We start from the raw sequence: 22,475 nt of genomic DNA, 5'->3' as shown, positions 1-22,475 counted from the left end.
TAAATAAATAAATCATAATTTATTATTATAATTTTTGTTCATATTATGTACACAAAATAATAAAATAATTTCCATACAAAAATTACTGAATTATATAACTATACTTTAATTTGTAAATTTATGTATATATATTTATATATAATAAAAATAGTATAATATATAGTATTTAACGTAATAATTTATAATAATTTCAATAAATAAGTATTATTAAGTAGGAGGTAAAATATTAAAATTGTTACAATGGTTTATTTAAGTATTTAATTGTTGAAGGGAAAAACTTAACTTAAACGCTGAGTGTCTTATAGCTTAGAGATCGTATATTGGCTATAATAATTCATTATATATTATTTGGGAATCAGGGGTTCTTGGATAGGAATAGGTTATCCAAACATATTGCTGACAAAGTTATTGAAACCAGATGTAATACTTGATAATATCCCAGGGTCTTGAGTCGGTTGTTTAGGTGCCAATGCTATACCTTGTGGATGATGATGATGATAGAAATGAGGAACTGGCTGTCTGTAAGGTGTGTTATCCTGTCTCTAAAAGTACATTTATAACAATATCGTTAAATAAAATAATTATAAAAAAACAAATAAAGATGTATTTATATAATTTAATATTTAATATATTAATATATAAGCAAAAAAATCAAAAAGGTTGATCAGAAATATTTGCACAAATTACCATTGATAAAAATACCAGTACTTATGATCAATGGCATTACTTACAAAACATCACTGAAGTCAAGAAGAGAAACTTCAAACTCAAAATCAGTTAGGATTAGGGAATTTTATTCTTGAATCTGTAGTAGTAGTAGTAACAGTAGTAGCAGTAGTAGAAGATAATGCAGAAATTGTACTTTGCTCTAGAACCTGTAACCACTTGCTTTTTGTACATGTGTGCAAAGAATAATAGTTAAGAAAATAAATCTGATATTCACCAGTCATTATCACCAAATAGGAAGATGTTAATTTCGGAAATCATTTTACATGCATCTTATGAAAAGCGAGGTAACATAGAGTTAACCAATTCATGTTAGCCACTGCTAAGCATTAAGCAATATAATATGTAAATATCATACACAAATTATATTTTATTAGGTATCAAATATTTTAAACAGCTTACTCACTAATTTTAAATTTACAAGTTTTATGTACCTTACTACATAATATTAATATGATGCATTCGATACAGTATTTGTAATGATGTATGTTGTTTAAATAAAATTAGCAAGTTACTCACAAAATACATTCACATTTGTTAAATATATTACAACCATGATACATAAAATATATTTTTTAACAACATAAAATACAATTATATTAATTATTGCTCATTTAGGATAAAATATTTGGATTGTATTTTATACCATTTTAAATTGTTATTCATCTAAGTTATAAATGTATTATTTTTTTTTATCACCTTTAATTTAACCTTTATTCTTTAAGTGTTTTTTTTTAGTTTACCTAATAAATTAATAAAAACAATAAACAATTTAAATAACACAATAATGATATTATTTTTGGATATGCATAGATTAAACTCATTAATAACTGATAATTAAAGCTAAGACAACATAATATTAGTAGATACCTGAGATACTAAACAAATAAAGTATAAAATCATTCATCTAATTTATTCTAATCCATAAATACACAAATATTAACTATACTGTATTTAAAGATAATACCTATCATAATTAATAATTTCTCTCTATTAATTATTAAAGTATCAAATATGTTTGGTGAACCCATCATTTATATTAAACAATATTTAATAAACATAATAGTTTTTTTTTCAGTTTCTTATAATTTTTTATAGGCAGGTACTGTTGTGTTATAAAACGAATACCAAATTAATTAATGTTATCATAATAATATTAGAGTAGGTACCTTTATGCTGTGTTAAACAAAATCAGTAGGTAGTTGGTGATATTTTTTTCCGTTCTATAAATTATACAAAGTTATTAACATTGAAAATGTAAATAATTTTCATACACAACCTAGTCCAAATGTTAAAAAATAAAAATTGTTCACAAAATTCAAATCGGACCACTGATAGTAGTTAAATAAGTCTGTTTAACTCTTAACAGTTTCCACCAGTAAATTAATAAGTTTAAGGACGTTTAAAGAGAGCAATTTTAAGAACCATTTAAAATATTTTAAAATGTTAAGTGATTTTAGGTATTTCACACTAATGTTTATTAATATATACTTTATAGCCTTTTAGGTACACTTAGGCATAGACATTCCATAGGTTAGGTTATAAATTGCCAATATTCCAAATTTCTTACTCCGCTCAAACTACATTAGTCCTAGAACGTCGTACTCGCATATGCTAATTTTGTCTTACTAACGCATAGGTAACATCCCAAAATATGCGTTCAGCAGTTCCAATTCATGTTATATTTATAAATTATTATAATAAAGTGAATCGTCAATTGACCAATTATGAAACTTAAACATTGGCTATCTGGTTCTCTTTTGTTTAATTTTTACTAAATTTATTTTAATTTTTAAGTAAATTATGAGCATTTTTAAATATTAATATTTTATTTGGAGACTTACCTACTCATAACATGTCTAAAATCTAAAATAGGCATCGTAAGCATCTAAAGAAAGAGAATAGGTGCACATTAATGTACACCAATTTCTTTTTTTTTTTTAATTTCATAATAGGTCAATTATTTACTGTAATATTAAAGCTAACAACACGCAATTGACTAACTGAGCCGACCATCGCGGTAAGACAGATACAACACGGGCGAGTACCACCACGTCCTCTTAATAATACGTATGATAAATATAATTATATATTATTATTATCGCGGAAAGCAGTTATTTGCGATGCCCGGAGAAAAGCACGACCGCCACCACGGCCACGGTTCTCGCGTGCCAGCTGCGCGACGTCGAACGCGCGTCGCTGCAGTAAGCCCGCAGCCCGTCCCGCCAGTTCCTGCTGGAATTCGGGGATGCACCCCGGACGGAGATCGTCTCGTCCCGGGTGCCGGTCATCCACGGCGGTTGCCAGGGTTTTAGACGCGGCCTGTTCGCCGGCGGACCACCTACCTTGGACGTGTGCAGTGTTACGTTCAGCAGCGTGGGGTGTTGTTCCACGACCATGAAGTCCATTTCCTTGGGTATGTACCCGTCCCCGTATATCTGAAATCAAGTGACACGGTTGATTATTGTTTATTGTGTCGGAAACGGGGGCGTGTTGGGGTGGTTTATACGGGAGTGTACGGTTCGCCCCCTCCCCCTTCCCACCAATAAAAAGTGTTTCAAATATTATCTATGTACCTATTTGTAAATCTTTGCAGTCCTAGTCCACGAATTCTCATAATTATTTGATACCAACACGACCGGTGATCGGTTTAACGCAATAACTCTCGAATATCATTATATTGAGTGTTTTACGGTAAATCGATCACGTCCATCCTATATGCATATTTGTGTACAATGTAAAAATTCTGATTAAAGTTTTTATTGCGTTTTATTATATTAGTAGATTCTGATCGGAATTTTAATGTTAAAAAGTATTCTTTCATATTTTTGCATATCTCTAAAAAGAGGCGCAAGGAAGGTTAAAAATACATATTTTAGGTATCTAAAAATATTCTTGATTAAATTCTACCTAGCAATTTTTTTATACAACAGTAATTAAATGGTATTGCTAGAACTAATGTGTCTATAAATAAGGTGTTAGAAAATTATTGTCATTGTGATACTCAATATAAATATATTTTTTACGGAATTTATAGAACAATATTTTTTCAAATAAAATAAACGCTTATAAAAATAATAGGTACTAAAGTTGGAATGTTGGAAATGTGGGTATTATACATATTATTATATATGTGTTGTTTTGCATAGATAATAATCCTGTTTTACTGACCTCAAGCTTGTAAACACCGGGTAATAATATCCTCCAGAATTCACCGTACTTGGTCGTTTGGAATCCTACGTCACGACCTTTGATCTTAAGAGACGCTTTTTCGATCGGGTTACCGTGTTCGTCCATTACGAAACCGTGGACACCCCGGTGAGCTTCGGCTAAAAATTTGACGAGTGACTAAAAAAAATTGTCGGAAATAAATAAATGCATATTAGACACGGTGCGATGATCAGCACTATTTATATACAACATAATCCAACGTAAATATATAACACAATATTAACTATATTATTGTGATCTTACCAATCGGTTTTCTTCCCAGAGTTTGGGCAGCTCGGAAGTAGGCGGATATTTACAACAAGATAATTCCAATGTCACTTCCATGCAACCGTACCAAACGTAATTAAAATCTTGCATACCTCCTACACAATTAAAGCATAGTATTAGATACAGTTATACATTTTAATGATAAATTATTAAAATTAAAATAAATAAATAAAAAATATTAAGAATAATAATTATATGTCCATGGTAGAAAAATATAACGAAATATGTATGTTACGGTGTTACTAAATAAACAAGTATGTACAATGATAAACTATTTGTATCTGATTATAGGTAGTGAAGGAGTTTAGTTCCATTCCCAACATTGCATTATAAAAAAAGTTAAAACAGAATACATATTTTAAAGGGGTCCTGTATAGGCAATTCGAATAGAACGTAAATTAACAATTCTATAATATTTATTGTTTTCAAAATGATTCACTAGAATCTAGAGATTCAGTGTAGATATTGTTTTGATCATCCAAAACTATGAAATAAATTTATGAGAACTACTTTAGTAATACGTTAACGTAAGCTTTTTTTATTTTATCAATAAATATTAATTCTTAATGATTTCAAAATGTTATATATTTAAAATTTGAATCATAATAATTATGTGAGTTAAAAAAATATTCACTGTTATTTAGTACAATTTCATCTGTACATTATTTTGGTAAAAAGAAAATGTCGAAGTTGCGCTTATCTCACTGTTAATGGAAATGCGTTTTTAATAATCGCAATGTTTCAACAGGATTAAAAACGGAATCAATGTCAATAGTTGATAAGTCTTATAAAAAAGTAGATTTTTAAAATAAAATAAATATAATGTTCTTTTAACGCTGCAGTTACCATTATTTTGTAAAATAATATTCAGTACGAAATCGATTATAAAATAGGCAATAGAAAGCATAATAATATTATTGATTATTGACTATTGTATATCATTCTCAGCCGTGCCCATTATAATGATACCACAGAATATAAATGATGATACACGCACACGGTACACTTCCGGGCATAATAATAATAATAATAATAATAATAATAATACGACAGTCCTATATAGTATACAACTAGGTAAGTAACTGCACTATGCAGAGCTGACTGTTACTGGCGTTATCTATGTATAATTATTTAGTGTTTAAAAGAAAAAAAGACGTATTTTCTGCGCCCGCGGAAATGCCTATACTTAAATATGTATGTCTGGCAAGAGTAGTATCTGCATACCGTAGATACCTACTACAATTTGAGATTCGTAGATATCACTGAGGTAGCCAGTGGATAAATCTTCAATCGTAGTATAGATACCTATATAATAATGTATCTATAATACCTACATTTATCCGCGCATGTGGTCAAACATATAATTTCTTTGATTGTTTATGCGCATAGACGCATAGTTAATTACATTTTACTAATAATAAATATTAAATAGGTACTAAATAATTATCGCAATACTGCTGCGATACGTAATAGAAGTGTCGTTGTTTTTAATGTTTATAACACTCGTTATATCGAAGAGTACCTTTTTAATGTTTTTCGAAATATTTTTTGTACATTTTTTTGAAATCTTAGTAAAAAGCAATTTTTTAAACTATATTTAGTATCTATCATCTATGTCATTCAAGTAAATTTTTTGAACAGCAGTATACATCTTTAATTTCATACTCTGCAATGCCATATTTTGAACATAATTATTGTAGGTGTGTACAAAAACTTCCAGTAACAAAGTATGAGTAGCAAAACTGAAAACATACATTATGTTTTTTTCTCAAAAACGTTGTTGCGTATGATGACTTCAATCAGTTCAAACTATGTAGAAAAAAATAATATTTTTAAATCATTCATATATCTTTTTCATTATAACGAATGTAATTATTGCGGCAGTTAAAATAATCGTCCTGTATGGATGATTAGGTAAGCGTCTATATAATATGTTTAATAATTCCATTGTGAGTAGGTTTCTAAGGTATGTATCGTTATCGGTTCAAAGATATTTTCTTTATCGTCGTGAAAACATAATAACATAACATTCGGGATTACGTGCGCCTACGATGGTTTGACCGGTTTTTACCTGTGAGCGGATACCACGCGGCTCCGTTGGTGATGCCGTTATTGAACGTCGGCGTTCCTGCTTTGCATGCCACTCCTTGGTTCATCGTCGGGTGGTTTCTGGAGTAGGTCAGAGCCAAATGTTTAAACACGTCGTCGTCGGGCGTCAGCGACGGCGTAGAGGTGTAGCTCTGGAACACTGTAAAGCATATAACACATAATTGAAAATAATATATACACAGGTATACCGAGGCGTCCGATCAATGACGATGAATGATGATGTTGGGATGATATATGATAATAAATAATAATATTATACATTGTTATAATAACATCTTGTCAGTGCTCAGTTGTCACGTCCGATAAGAATAGTTATTAATTTGTTTTACGCGTATTATACCATAATAGATATTGTGATTATGGCGCTTAAAACGTTGACGCGTGTATAGTGTACACCTACCTGGCTAATATTATGCACCTATATACAAATTATAGTGTGTCTATATTCTATGTACAATGTACATTTTAATTTATACTGATCATTTTGAAATACTGCGAAAAAAAAAAACAGTAAAAACACATTTTCATTGTCACGGTCACGATATGAACGGGAACATCACGATAAATACATTAAAATATAGAGACGTCGTTTCGAGTCTACGAATAACTCCAAATCATCGAGTTGCCTTTTTTTTTTTTTCATTCATTTAGTATATTAATTTTATACGTCGTATATTATGTTTATACTGTAGTCAATGAATGTACAATAGGTATTTTTAGGAACAGTGTATATTATTATTTTGCTATATAATTATATGTACGAGTATATACTTACCAGAACACAGTGGTGATGAAATACAGAATCCTTTGTAATTAGAATTTCGTTAGACATGGAAAATATCGTTTAAACCCAATTTTTTTTACATAATTTAATAATAATAAAAGTTTGTATTCTACTATTACATTGGGTGTGGGTCTATATTTAATCGATCTATTGATATTAGTATTTTGTATTAATATTAATTTATTATTATTTATGGTATGCAGTTCACGAGAGGTTATGAAATTATAATTATAGTAATGATAATATATAGTCGACTCACTTGAGTTGGGAGTGTTATCAAACGGATAGCTTGCCACTAAGGCACCCCCGTGAAGTCCACCAGACAGAACAAACTGTATCTTGGACGTCCATTCCTTGACGGCATCAGTTTCCGGTTGTCCTCTCTTGTTGTTTTGCTTGAAATAATCTGGGAAGTTGCGGTTCAAATCAAAACCGCGTGCGTTGTACCGGCCTTGGCCGCCGTCGCACTGACCTTCGCGGGCCACCTCAAAACCGTCCGGGTTCATTGACGGCAATACGTGGATTCGCGTGTTATCCAAAAGCCATCTGATGTACGGGTCCACCGAGTAACTGTTCACCAAATACTAATGGACACAAACCAAATTTGTATTTTTAAATTAAATAATACTAATACAATTTGATATCGTTGATTCATATATTATATTATCGTCACTTGTAAATTTATTAAATTTAAAAAAAAAAAATTTTAACGCAGTGCTGGAACGCTAAATAAAAAGTAACGTTTTACCCTTAACTACAATATACCGTAAATAAAACAGTACAGAATAATTTTCGGAAATAGAAATTCTTTCTCGCCAATCGCTATATTTATTTAATAAGTTTCGAAATTCTAAACGTCCCGGATAAATCAATAAACAGTTAATGTAAATATTTGTTATTTATTTATGACTTTGTCATTTTGTCCAATACCATATCTCTTTCTGAATCAATAATGTTTTGATGAATAAATAAACAAATATCAAAAAAACACATTATGGAATTCGTCCACAAAAGATGTAATATTATTTTAAATTTAAAGGGTGTTTTGATTAAATTATATTATTTAAAATTAATAGGAAATATTGGCTAGTTTTTATCTTGTGCTATATCCGAAACCGATGACTGAACGCACACGGGTATATATCCTGCAATGGTCATATAGAGACAAACATATTGATGGATTATTATTAAAATTCTGATAGGGTAAAATTATAAAGATTGGACATTGTTGGCAACTCACAAATACCATCTATATCAGATATACCGTTCAAAATATTTTATTAATTTTGAGTCGAGGTACGGAGAATAAGGGAACAATTACCATCTGGCACCTTCACCCATGCAGAGGGCAGACTGCAGTGCTAATATGTGTAATTTTTACTCACAATGCGACGACGACAACAACGTGGAAATATAAAATATTTACCGGAAACCGGAAACATTCGTTACCAAGATATATATATTTAAATGTATAATGTACGTAATGCTTAAGTCGAGAAACTGCTAGAAACATACGACAGTCTATAATCGTTTTTGTAAAATGTACCGTAAACGCGAAAAATTCGTTGTACGCTTTTTATACGGTCGTCAAATCAACAATTAAACATAATTTTACGGATTATTATACGTTTTATTCTTACGGGAAATTATTTTTTTGAATTGAATTCTCAATAGTTATACGGAATTCAGTTGTATACTTTGTGCACCACAAATCACACATTTAAATCCGGCGGTAAACAATGTTTCTGAATAGATTGTTTTTGTATTCATGTTATTATTGCCTAATAATGCTTCCTTTAAACAAAATTTCGCATGAAAATAAAAATCAAAAGTAACGCGTTCAAATGTAAACTATAATAATAATATGTCCAATGGTGTTAAAACGGTTATTATATTATGCACGACTCCAAAAATCGTAAAAAAAAATTATAGAATTTTTTTTTTTTCAAGAACTAGTTTAAGATTCTTTATCATGAATTAATTAAAATTTACAGTTATGTATTATGTAACTGTATGTCTGTATATGCATGCTTTTACGGCTAAACTATATTATTATTTTGTATGCATATGTGATGGCGTTAGCGTGCACGGCGATTGACGTCTGCAACAGTTATTAGTTTGTCAATAATCTCAGAATCCCTAATGTATTATATAAATACATGTATGCATGGTGCATTATAATCAAATCTAATATATAATTTAAATAAATACTGAGCATCATTTATTTTCGATTATTTTATTCAAATCAGTGTAATATAAAATAATTGTGTACGAATACCTATTCGAATTACCTATTCAGATGGAAAAGGGTTGCTTTAACTTTTGAATACGGCATATACATAATGGCAATCGATCAAAGAGTATGGAATCTTATTGAAATATGTTATTTCAATATACAATAAATCGTAGAAATATAATATATAATATATACATGTAAAATTGTACATTTTTAGAATGCTGTCAATCATCTGCACGACTGTATATATCTATTAGTTATTACCTATTGGTAATAGCCGATGAGTACTAAAGTTATAACAGCTATAGACTATAGTTACCTGAATAAGATGCAACATGAGCTCCCTGCCAACCGCTTCGTTTCCGTGCATATTAGCTACGTATTTGACGTCTGGCTTGCCAATCATGTGTTCGTACGGACTGGAAGACACCACCATGACCCACAAGTCACGACCTATAATATTTAAGTTTTTTTTTAAAAATTATATTGTACATTTTAGATTTACATTATAATTGAAGGTAATAAACATATATTATATTATTAAGTACGATTATACAATATTATACTACGATTATTTCAGTGTTCTTATAATTGTTACTCCAATAGTCGAATAATATATTTGAAAGTTTTATAAGCGCTATTTACACATAAAAACAAGAAGTACATAATGTATATTAATAATAGATATAATCATCACTTTATTTATTATTTATTATTAGTTATTACAGTATTAATAGTTCTTATATTATATTGTGTAACTTAAAGTATACGATATCGAGCATGATAAAAGTTTCAATATAATAACTAATAACAGCTGAATTGCTCGAAATTTAAATTATATTTTGTGTAAATATAATGTAATACACTATATATTATAATGTTATGTATGCGAAGCTTACCTTGGACGGATTTTCCGATAGAATAGAGAGCTGTGAGGTTGGGGAATCGAGATGATGTGGTCCTCAGGAACTTGGTCATCTTGTCGTAGTCATGATACTTAAATTCGAGCTGATAGTTTTGATCCTGGACCAGGTCCTGGGAACTGTAGTGCGGGCCATACGCAGAGTCGACGGCATAACCACCGGAAGCTGGTGATGGGCTACCAGGGTGATGGTAGTTGTTTCCGACAGCCCGGTTGCCCACATTCTTGCCCTCGATCACATCGCCAGGTACGGGAGACCCGGCACGCGTATACTGTGGTATCCTGTGATTGTTTATCGAACCAGAACTGATCGACTCCTGGGCCTCCTCGTCTAACAGGGGCTGATCCTGCTGCAACAGAGCTCCTCCGTCGCCATACTGTTCGCCGTACACGGTAGAAGCTAAGCCAACCGTGTCCGATTGCTTTCCGTGTTTCAAGTGTTTTTCGTACTGTTGCGACGGTGATGGGTCTTGGGAATACGTGTCCGGTCGAATTTTGCTCTTGATTACCTCGGCGCCACCGGTTAGCTCCTCCGAATCGTAGTACTGGTGTTGTTGCTGTTGCTGTTGGATGGACGATAGCCGTTTTTCGGATTGACAATGAACCGGCAGCGCGAATATGGCGACCGCGACCGTAACCACGACCAAAGTCCGAACCGACAGCAGCAGATGCGAGCGACGACCGTCAGCTCTCGCCCGGCACGTCGTCGCGGTGGAAGGTGCCATCGTTCGCAATTAGTCTGTAAACACACAACATGCATGATTAACATAATAATTATGTTATTGTCTTATTTTAATGTTATATCAATAAATATTATTAGGTTTAATCATATGATGTCATATAGAAGAGTCCGGAATTCTAGTTAAGTCATTGAATGATTGAGTACTCTGTGGATTAAATCAAATTAGAACTAACAAATTATGAGCATTGCGTAATCCATAACGATTAAAGACCCCATTCATAGAGTCTATATCACAGCTGTAAGCTCACCACCATAATATAACTATTAAGTATGTACCTACACGTCCTACACATATGTCCTTCCATAACCACAAAAGAAAAAGGTTATTTAATGATATTTATTAAAATTGGATTTATACTATTTCCAATAAACGACGTATTCGATTTTAATAACTACGATAATTTCAAATAAAAATTAAAACAATTATTAATATAAGTTATATGCATACAATGCTGTTATAAGTTTTATTTTTTTATATTATTATTATTTCAATTTTTTTTTTCATACTCATATATTATTTTATTTTATCACATATTAGTATATTATCCTATTAGGATAATATTTTAATTATATTATTCTTTTAGTTTTTTCTTCAATTTTAATATGTACAAATATATATATATATAAAAACTTTTGCTCTTCAAAAAAAAGTTTTATTCTAACAGTAATATTTTTATATTTGTATTAAGTTTAATTATTTCACAACGACTAATTTCATAGCTATAGTAATGAGTAATTTTTAATTTTTTAAATGTCTAGTTATTTATCACATTTGCTTATTGTACAAATGATACAGATTGTAAATATATATTTTTAATAAAAAAAAAAAATAGTTATTTTACCGGAAAATAAAAATAAATGTTTGACTTTATACATAACGATAACGTGATGGTTCAATAGAATGAACGGCGAAAATGCGAAATGCATAAAAGGTGCAGTAGAGCTGTGTTCTAAATATTAGTGGGTTTGATAATATCGCATACCTATTATAATACTACCACTACGATACGAATGTACGATATACACGCCCTTGAAAGATATTTCGTCTATATTAAATACGTATTCATTGCTACGCTAATGATATAATATACCTATATAACCTATACAAATATTGTAATAAAAAATAAATTATAACATAATTTTATAATCCCTTTGTGTAATCCGTCTTTTTTTTATATCGATTCCGTGAGTCTACGATAGAGCACATCAATTTAAGCACCGTATACTTAAATACGTGAAAGGTACGCGTATGTGTAATTTTTTATCCATGTTATACACTATATATTAAAGCTAATTATTACATTATATTTTTAATAAATATTATTATATGCATTCCACAACGATTTGTTTAAAGACGGTTCTCGTAACAGTAAAACGTGTTCGTTAAAAAATGACTAATACTTAGTATAATCGTAATGTACATGTTATACGTACAACTAGTATACAAAGTAGTCTTCCTATGGTCAGGGTTGCGGGAAGGTAACGGGTTTATAACTGCTATTGCATTATACATGCGACCGTATTATAATATAATATGATACAACGAGAAACTGAACGGTTATTTAAAAAATGTACTTCAGTGGATATTTAATTTAGTATACAGTATACGATTGTAACCGAATGACTCGCCAGCGCGAACTAAGAACTCCTATCTGACATGATTTTATAATAATATATTCAAAAAAACAGAATATCCAAATAATACTATTTAATATGTTCCGTAATAATATCTTTACAAGCCGTTGTCCTGGAAAAATCCCAAAAAACGGTTTTTTCTCTTTTTATTGGATGACCTATCCTATACAAACACGTTCTTAAATCGATTTACCTATATCATAAATTGAGCATATGACACGACTGCGTGGATTTTGCACCCGTAAGTATATAGTAAATTGTCTGAGGTAGGTTATAAACGAAAATAATAAATTTGTGGTAAAACAGGTATATTTGTAAGGTAATATATGCAAAAAAAGGTAATAATACAATGTATGCAATTGTAATTATATTTATGTATACAGTATATACACATTTAGTCATATAATCATATACGTAAATGGAATATATATAAAGAAATATTGAAATAAAATCGATAAGTTGTAGTAAAATTGCTATTTTTTTTTAATAAATATTTTTTGACAAGTGTGTATTATTTATAAAAATGCAGATTTTATATATAAATATACGTAGAATCGCATTAGGTACAACATCGAAATATAATGTCATAATAACGAATATTATGAAATAACAACATTTATTTGAATATAATATACTTGAACTATAAGAAGTATAAGTGGGTATTTTTCGTTTTGGGTATAGGTTAGGTAAAGGTTAGGTTAGCAATTCTCATAATTTTCAATAAACGGAAAAGCCGTGTACACGGCGATTAGTTATTGTACATAATATTATATTATTGTTATTCAACGCAAAAACACGGTTTGGCGGTCGCTTATTTTTTCCCGAAAGTATTTCATTGTTTGTGTCACTTTCCGGATCTCATCGGTATAATAATTATTTGCGCTCTATTTCCACCTAGCCGAAGCGTCCGTGTCACGTATACTTACACTATTATAATACATGTACTCACACTCACACACACACACACGCACACGAATAGAATACTCGTATAGAATATATATATATATACTACTACTTTGTCATCACGTTCGCTTTAAACGCGTGTTTTTTATTTATATATATATCACATTAAATTTATTTCATATTATATTTTGCATGCATATGATATATGTGATATTACCTACATTGTACGAGTACCTATTCGCATATAATAATGTGCCAGCCGTCAGAATTTCAAAATCTTGATAAACGCTCATCATTGTTGTTTCGTAGGCAACTATGGTAATACGTACGGCGAAAACAGTTTATGTTGAAATACTAGAGGAAGAACTGTACAGCTGGGAAACTGCACGAATGTACGAAAAAAAAACAAAATAGAAATATAGCCAATATAGGTTTTCTAAATGGTCTCAGACGAATCGATGAAATTGCCATGGTCGACCTGTCCGATCGAATCATACTATATACACAGCTGTAGCTGATATAGACAAAAACTAGAACACATTATTAGCATGTATATTATATAAAGATAAAAATTTGAAATTCGCGAAAGGTAGGATCGAAGAATCCACATTAAAATGAATAGCTACACTACCTGTATAAGTATCAAACGTCTAAACGACTCGAAATATTAATGTATGCGTTGAATAAAATTCCCCCGAGGAAAATATTGCAGATATGCACACTGTTATTATAGGTATATCGTATATAGTATTATAAACAGTATTGTATAAGTATCAGAGCATTCAAAGCATATTATATTACAATGTACGACGTATGTGTGTGTATTATAGAATACGTATAACATGTGAAAACATTCATAATTTTGGTGTTAAAATAAACGCTATACAAAGTACAATGAACAATAGTAAAATAGATAATTAGCATAAAACGTATTATTATTAGAATTAAAATAATTTGCATTAGATAACTTAGTGTTATAAAATATGATATTACGTTATTATTGTTATTTTTTAGTGTTTAAGTATGTCGTCAATTTTACTTTCAAGCGGTACGCATTCGTCGAACAAAAAAGTCTTTTCATCCGTTTTGAAATTTTTACTGTCATGTCTACATATCATATATGTGCATATATTTTTGTATACAATATCGATAAGAGTTATTATATTATCAATATAAATTAATTAAACCGTTGACCACTATAACATAATATTATAATAATGCTATTATTTTTCAAATATTCGGTAGTCTATTTTAAGGAAAATTTTGTATACGTTCCAGGACGGAACTTAATAACAATATTCTTGTCGGTTTTATACGGTAAATATTGAGATACGAGTGTTGGGTATAAAATTGCACAGGCCCAGGTTAAGTTAAGTTAGACCAGCAGTTTTCAAACTTTTTTTTGCGTATCACTTAGGTATATTATCAATCAGTCGCGTACCACTAATGACTAAAAATAGAACGATCCAAAATCCAAATTGTACAGTTAAATACATTTTTTTAAATATAAGGCAGTAAAATACTACAACTACAGTATAATTATTTTTTATTTATTAGTTTTTTTTAAATAAGATATTAATTAAATAATTGAATGGGTTTATTATCCAAAAATGGCCCTTCGCACACCACTAGTGGTACGCGTACCACAGTTTGCAGAGAACCGCTGGGTTAGACTATTTAGTGGAAAGGTGGAGATAGTAGCCATAACTTTTTTTCTTAGATTAGATCAATGTAGATATTTCCTCTACACTTCTCTACTAAGTTATTATATTTGCATATAAATTATAATAAATATAAATTGACACTAATACTTATCCAATATTATTCACCAAACATGTATACATATACATATTATGTATATATACTCCTGTTTTTCTTTAATAATGTAATTATTCAAATGTTGATTATTGGAATTTTTAAATATACTTAACACAGGACTATATCTTCATTATTTAGATTTATTAAGTACTAAATTAACTTAATAATTTACAGTAAAAAAAATTGGTTTTCATTTGAAAAAAAAAAATTGGTACTTTACTCCTTACTTAAATGATATAATAAATCTAAACATTTGTTAAATTTGGGAAATAGCCTTGCAGCAGTTGCAGCTTACCTACTAATTCTTAACTAATTTTATTCCTCATAGAAGAAAACATTATTTTGTGACTTATTAATTATTACCCAATGTATTATATAAGGTGGGTTACCGGCTAAGCCGCCATTCCAAGCCTTCACTTTGTTGCGTCTATGACGATATAATTAATAAGTAATAAGTTATTTATAGTAATAACAAATAACTTAACTATTATATTTTACATAAACATTCTATACAATAATAAAATTTAATGAATTGAACACGTACTATGTCACACTAAAAAAATAAGCGCGTGCAGATTACAGATAATTACTAGATTTTGGGTATAAATCCACACGTCTAAAGATAATAATGAAAATACAGTGAAGTATTAATAATTATAGGTTGACATTTTTGTCTGTAATTATACAGTAATAATACGTGTTGTTTACAAATCGTCAAAATATTCCATTATACGTACATAAATATATAATAAACAGCTATAAAAAGCAACAATCGGTAACACACAATTGCCGGATGTAACTTTTTGCAATCGTATGATTACAATACAATTTATTATAAATTATAATACACCGGCACCACGTCATATTATTGCTGATCGTTGAGTAGTGATGAATGGTGATAGAGGTCCATCAATAATTGCACGTAAACAACAGAGTATATACTAAACTATATGTTAATAATTATTATGTAGGGGTGAATACCGTCAATGGGTAATACCAGCTACTAATGTTTCTAAAAAATGATTATGAGTTTATGATGTTTGGGTTTATACTTTAGATTAGTAAATAATGATATCGTAATCTTAAATTTAACATAGGGTAATTAATTTTATGAATTTTATCCTCATCAAAAGTGCATTAGAAATTTTTATCACATTTCATTTAAACAACTTAAAATATCGACATCATTATAAGGTTGTTTTTATTTAATTAAAATGCAATATAATCTAAAATATGTAAAAAAAAATATGTTGTTATATTTCAAACTATAGTTACATCAGTTATTTTTTAAAACATATTGAATACTGGTCATAACGTATTGAGTTTGATAATACATTTTGAATTACCTACCTGTTTTAAATGGAGTTTTAATATGATTATAGTATTACCATATAGTATTTATAGTATTTATAGTATTTATAATCAATGGTATTACCTCGTCATAGGGAGAATTCTGGTTATATTTGATAAAAAAAAATTAAAGAGAATATTATTCTTATGGACATGAAATTCGTATCTACTATAATGCTGCCAAATTATTAATGCTTCGATTCTTAACAGGACAACATTGATTAAATTATTATTTTTACAAATTTCTCGCTTAGGTAACCGATATTCCCCCCTTCCTTCTCCTTATATATACCAGATCCATATAATACCTACTGTTATATTATTTATGTAAAACCAATGGGCAATAATAAGTATAATCACACTACATTAGCTAAGTTAGGTATTAAATAATTCAAAATGCAGTCAAAAGGATATCGGCGCACAAATAATTTTCTCTTTCATCTTTGACCTATGCGCTGTAATATAGCAAATTTACGCTCAGTAAAACCAATATTATTGTGTTGTTAGCTATTTAATATCGGAGTAGACCTCGAATTGTGAGTATTTAAAATATTACAATACTTATACATTACAGACAAATATAAAAAATGTATAAATAAAAAAAAATTTAGATTGTCCATTGTCCATCTCCCCGAACTATTCACCTATTTATCACTTGAACTAACTTACTTTTATAACTATTAAAATATATTTTTTTTTTTTGTACAAATTTACATAGTATAATTCGATTTATTTATTTTTTATGAATTAAATAGTTATGTTTAAGTTAAAATAAAATTGTTGTTTTTGATTTTATTAAGTTTTTAGTCCCAACTTTTATTTGGGTTCTGGTTTCACTATCTAATTATTTCAATAGTATGATTAGGTTAGGCTAAAGTTGATGTGACATACGGTTACGTTATAGATATAATATATCTATAACTTATAAGCAATGGACTATACATTAAACATTTTCGCTCAACAATAGGCAATAGCTGCTAGAAAACGCTACATAAGAAATAATATTATGTCACTTATTATTATTACTGCAGTCATTTATCGATTGTCTTCAGTGTAGCTGAAGTATAATATATACCTAGTAGGTACCTAAATAATCAGTTGTTTATGAGCAGTGAGCACCTATAGTGCGTTTTTGCGAAGTACTTAATATTAAAATGTTATATATAATTAGATATGTATATTATCGTATATTGTATAAATACTTTCCCCGGAACAAAAGCTATTAAAAAAAAAAATGCATTTTCTCTTTTTACTTGTGGTAAAATGTTAATTCGATGATGGTAATATTAATATACAATCAAAAATTTTTCACGATACCATTATAATATTATATACTGCATATGTACTGGTACCTACATCATGATATGCAATTTAATAGCCACACCGCAATAAACTTCATTATTATGAAAACGGCAATAATAATATATTTCCTTCTGCATAATGTATATAGATAGGACGTAGATACTAAACATATTATACGTGTAACAAGTTTGGCCATGTGTAAAATGTTTATAACTTGGGACGCAAAATATTTTAATATTCCATTTGATTACTTTTATTCTTTTTTTATGTGAATATTTATTTAATAATAATATTATTATATTATGTAAAATAGTGGAAACTCCGAACCTCTAATAAATAAACACCGTGATATACTTTTATAGCGGCTATTGGTAATAATATAGCTTTTAAAAATATATGTCAAGCAGAAAAAGAATTTAATATTTCATTATGATGTAAATATTACCTAAAACTCGAAATACTAGTCATTTAAAAAAATATATAAATAAATAATATTTGCTGGTATATCTATTCTGAATACGTATATAGGTTTAAAAATATAAAGCTATATATCATAGTTTATCTAGATTACATACGAGTAGGGTAAATATTACGATGAACCTATAAACGAAGTACGAAGAATATGCGCAATGTGCAGTCATGGCCAATTAACTGCAACTGCATCCTATTTATGTAATGCTTTTTGCAATATGCAAATCAAATAAAAATCGTCGCGAGTACATAGAATGTAGTGCATATACACAATTGATTTCCAAATAAATTAACCAGCCGAATTTTCTTTGGCCTATTGATATATAATATAATACTGTGTGAAATAACAAGTGTAGATAATGTTCATGTGTATTATATATCTATCGGTTAGGTTAGGTTATATTATTATATTATGAATCAGTTTGTAGTTTAGTATATATACAAAATAATAAAAAATCCAAACATGATATTATTGTAATGGGCTAACAATTTACTACCAATTTTAAAAACTATTAAGAGATGAAGTGTTGTTGCATAATTTTCATACAGATGCAATTATTATGATAAAGATGCCGAAAGTTTCATGGAACCGAGTAAAAAGTTTTTTATAATTTTTATCAAAATAAACTATAATAACCATAATATTATAATGTATAAAATAATAATAATGTATTCAATGTTTTTTTTATTTTTTAATTAATAACAGTGTGTGCATTAATGTAAAATATTTATGATACGATATTTCTTGATTAGCCCCAAAACCCGAGACGCGTATAATACATATTTTGTCTATTCCACGACTTAAGTCATCTAAATCTATGAAGCTATAACTGTATATCCGTATATTATATTAGGTATTTACTATTTACATATATAACGCACTGGCATCAAATTCCATAACGAATTTTACGCACGCAGTTACATACTAACACGTCGGTGTCTAGGCGACGCACTTATTTTTAATCCCGTTGTGCACGTCATATTATATATTATACACGATGTATGTAAGGAAAACTGAATAGTCGAAAAGGGTTGTCGATGGCTGCTATAATTTACGTGTAGGTATTAAAAAAAAAAACAGTTTATAACAATCTTAGCGAGTATTAGATCGTCCATAATGTTATAAAAATATTATATTTGTGTCGTTTAAACACATACCTATAACAATAGTTGTATCGTATGTAAAGCAGGTTAATAATGTCAATAGATATACTATTATAGAATATTATAAGGAATTCATGTTACAAAATGGAGTGAATATTATTTTAAAGTCGTATGTATGATAACATCATGATATATTATATTTATATAAATATGTATAATATCGTACACCTGCTCCATGTATAGGAATGCTTATATACACGCATTATTATGACAATACGAGACTATATAGACGCGGCCTAAATAACACACGACAATGCAGCAGCGGCGATTCGTCTTCATATACAAGAATAATAATATACAATATGTGGGTCATCGGGGCAATAGTTCGTGGCGCGAGGGGGCATTGTCTGCGGTGAGCTCGTGATGTATATCACAGCGGTTTATCCGAAGAGAAAGAGACACTATAGGGTGATGACGCGGTATATATACGTTATGCCTACCCACAGTACATCGCGCAAGAGGCGCTTCTCCGGACACGAGGTCGTCGCAAATCGAAAACAGAGACCGGACGTCCAAGAAATACCGATGACGCGAATACTACGCGGAAGGCACACGACCGTGCACACACAGAAATTACGGCACTTAACCCGGTTATCGGCTTGCTGGCCATAGAATTATTATAAATGTAATGGGTCCAGAGGTATCTCACCGTGTTTGTCCTCGGAAAACATAATTTTCCTCATTTATTAATTTTTTTATAATCTATTATTTTAAAACTATGTCTACGATATTATTAGTTTGTTAACTCTCGAAATTATACAATATATTTTTTTATTAATTTTGAAATAACCCGTATTATTTAGATCTGACACAAATTTTATACAAAAATATACTTGGTTTTGATCAAGTCTGCGTACTGAAATAAAATTTTAAAAATATGATGTAGACATATTGAAAATAAATAACATCATAAATAATAAAAATACATGAATAATTGAACTTTTTAATAAATTATATAACTAAACAATACAGTAAATAAATTTATAACGAATGGGGTTTCTCAATTCATTACACAAGAAATAAAAATGTTAAATACTTGCTAGGACAAACACGTAAGTAATAAAAACATCGTAAATAAAATCATCAATTTTTCTGTATCATATAATTACATAATTAGTGAACCGCGAGTTGAAAAAAAATACAACTACAAAAAAGTTCAATATCTGCCATTGGTGTAAGACTAGGATAAGCAAGATAACGTTAAGTAATTAAGTAATTCATAAAAAAAAAAACTTCTCGAAAATCATATTTTTTCTATTAGGATAATGTAAGCAATATTTTATTAATAATGATGATGATATTGTGAGGAAGATAATCGATTTTTGTTATACACATGAAATTAATAACCAACTAAACTAATTTATTATTACCGAAGCCTTACATATTACTCTCACACAATTTTCCTCAAAATACGACCTTCATTTAATCGTATAGGTCCCATATTACTATATTAGTTAGAAAATATAAAAAGCATAGAATAAAAATTATATAAAAATTTTCAAAATAATTGGTGCATTTATATCACCAAATAATATTTTATTTGTATTATTTTTCATTGTCTCTTTTCTATTGCAATTCAAAAAAGAGTTTTATATAAAGACATTAACTACTTTTAAAATATTATATTCTTCAAAAATAATATTATAATAATTAATAAAAATGTGTAGTGAAGATCTAATTAAATTAATTGCTTGGCAAAAAATAAAGATAATTATTTTTTAAACTTAAATGTAAAGTTACTTAACGTAGATAAAAATAAAAATGGAAAAAGTAAGTTCAAGGAAATAAAAATTATTTAAATGTCTATATTGTATTAATATTAAATTGTTTATAATACCTTTAAATTTGTATTTGGTTAGATGTTTCTTGATTTTTCATAGGCGACTCTATCCGTTTATAATGTTGTTTTTTCAAGCTATAAAAATTTGACATTAAACAACGACTCATTCTAGTCTGGATCAAGACTGACTCAAAAACTCAGTTTTGTCGTATCTGAACTGGTTTCCCACCACTACGTTATCATTCTATGCAATAGTAGCGTGCGTGCGCCTGTCCACTTTCTTCTTCAATTAAGTATTAACCATTATACCATTATAAATTACAATATACTTTATGACAGATTGAAAGAGTCTATTGACTATGGAGATAATTAATTTGATACAAAATACTTTATAATTTTGTTACGCAAATTTTAAAATGTAATAATTATTAAAATTATTTCTCTTTATTATATTATATATTGTTTTTCTGATCCCTCACACATTTTTCCTTTAAAATTACGTCACGTTTTCCCGATGTCTTCCGTATTCTGTAAGTATACCTACACTTTATTATATATTATGTACTGTGAAAAATACAAAATGGAAATATGTAATAACTTCATTGTTTACTACCGATTTTGTACACTGTTAGTAATATAGCTTGGTAGTTAATATAATTACCTACAGGTATAATATAAGATATTATCATTTTTCATTGTATAACTTATTTATATATTAAATGATTTAATATAAAAATTATAATGTACGATTAATGTAGTTAGTAGTTACTAGATAGTATATAATATGCATATTTAACTTTTTTATGTTACCTATTCAAGAACTCTGAAAATTTATCGTGGATATTATATAGTAACAATATCAGTCAACAAATATCATTAAATTATAAATACATTTTTAGCCTTAAATTTTGTATTGTTATTTTTTTAATAAGTATATATACGTATAATAAAATATAACTATACTGTTCCTGAGTAACGTTAACCCGATAATTATAATTGTATTATATTATAATTATTATTAGGTAGATAGACGTC

The 22,475-nt window shown here is 29.0% G+C and overlaps 1 protein-coding gene across 3 annotated transcripts; it reads right to left on the bottom strand.

Moving 5' to 3' along the window:
• Positions 1-64: 64 nt before the first annotated feature.
• LOC113555251 (carboxypeptidase M-like) lies at positions 65-21,625 on the bottom strand. 3 transcript variants are annotated; one of them, XM_026959655.1, is made up of 11 exons: positions 21,498-21,625; positions 10,253-11,014; positions 9,673-9,806; positions 7,377-7,701; positions 7,109-7,138; positions 6,296-6,472; positions 4,201-4,319; positions 3,898-4,074; positions 3,072-3,164; positions 732-875; positions 400-542 (listed from the first exon to the last, which is right to left on the bottom strand). In XM_026959655.1, exons 2-10 carry the CDS (start codon positions 10,998-11,000, stop codon positions 774-776), a joined length of 1,905 nt encoding a protein of 634 aa, XP_026815456.1. In that variant the 5' UTR covers positions 11,001-11,014; positions 21,498-21,625; the 3' UTR covers positions 400-542; positions 732-773. The 3 variants fall into 3 exon arrangements, with proteins under 3 accessions (XP_026815454.1, XP_026815455.1, XP_026815456.1); XM_026959653.1 differs by lacking the exon at positions 732-875 and having other exon boundaries at positions 65-542; XM_026959654.1 differs by lacking the exons at positions 732-875; positions 7,109-7,138 and having other exon boundaries at positions 65-542.
• Between the last annotated feature and the right edge of the window lie 850 nt (positions 21,626-22,475).

The sequence above is a fragment of the Rhopalosiphum maidis genome, chromosome 2, assembly GCF_003676215.2.
Source record: "Rhopalosiphum maidis isolate BTI-1 chromosome 2, ASM367621v3, whole genome shotgun sequence".
Lineage (NCBI taxonomy): Eukaryota > Metazoa > Arthropoda > Insecta > Hemiptera > Aphididae > Rhopalosiphum > Rhopalosiphum maidis.
Note: the sequence above shows the minus strand (reverse complement) of the source record. Positions and strands in the feature narration are given on the sequence as shown.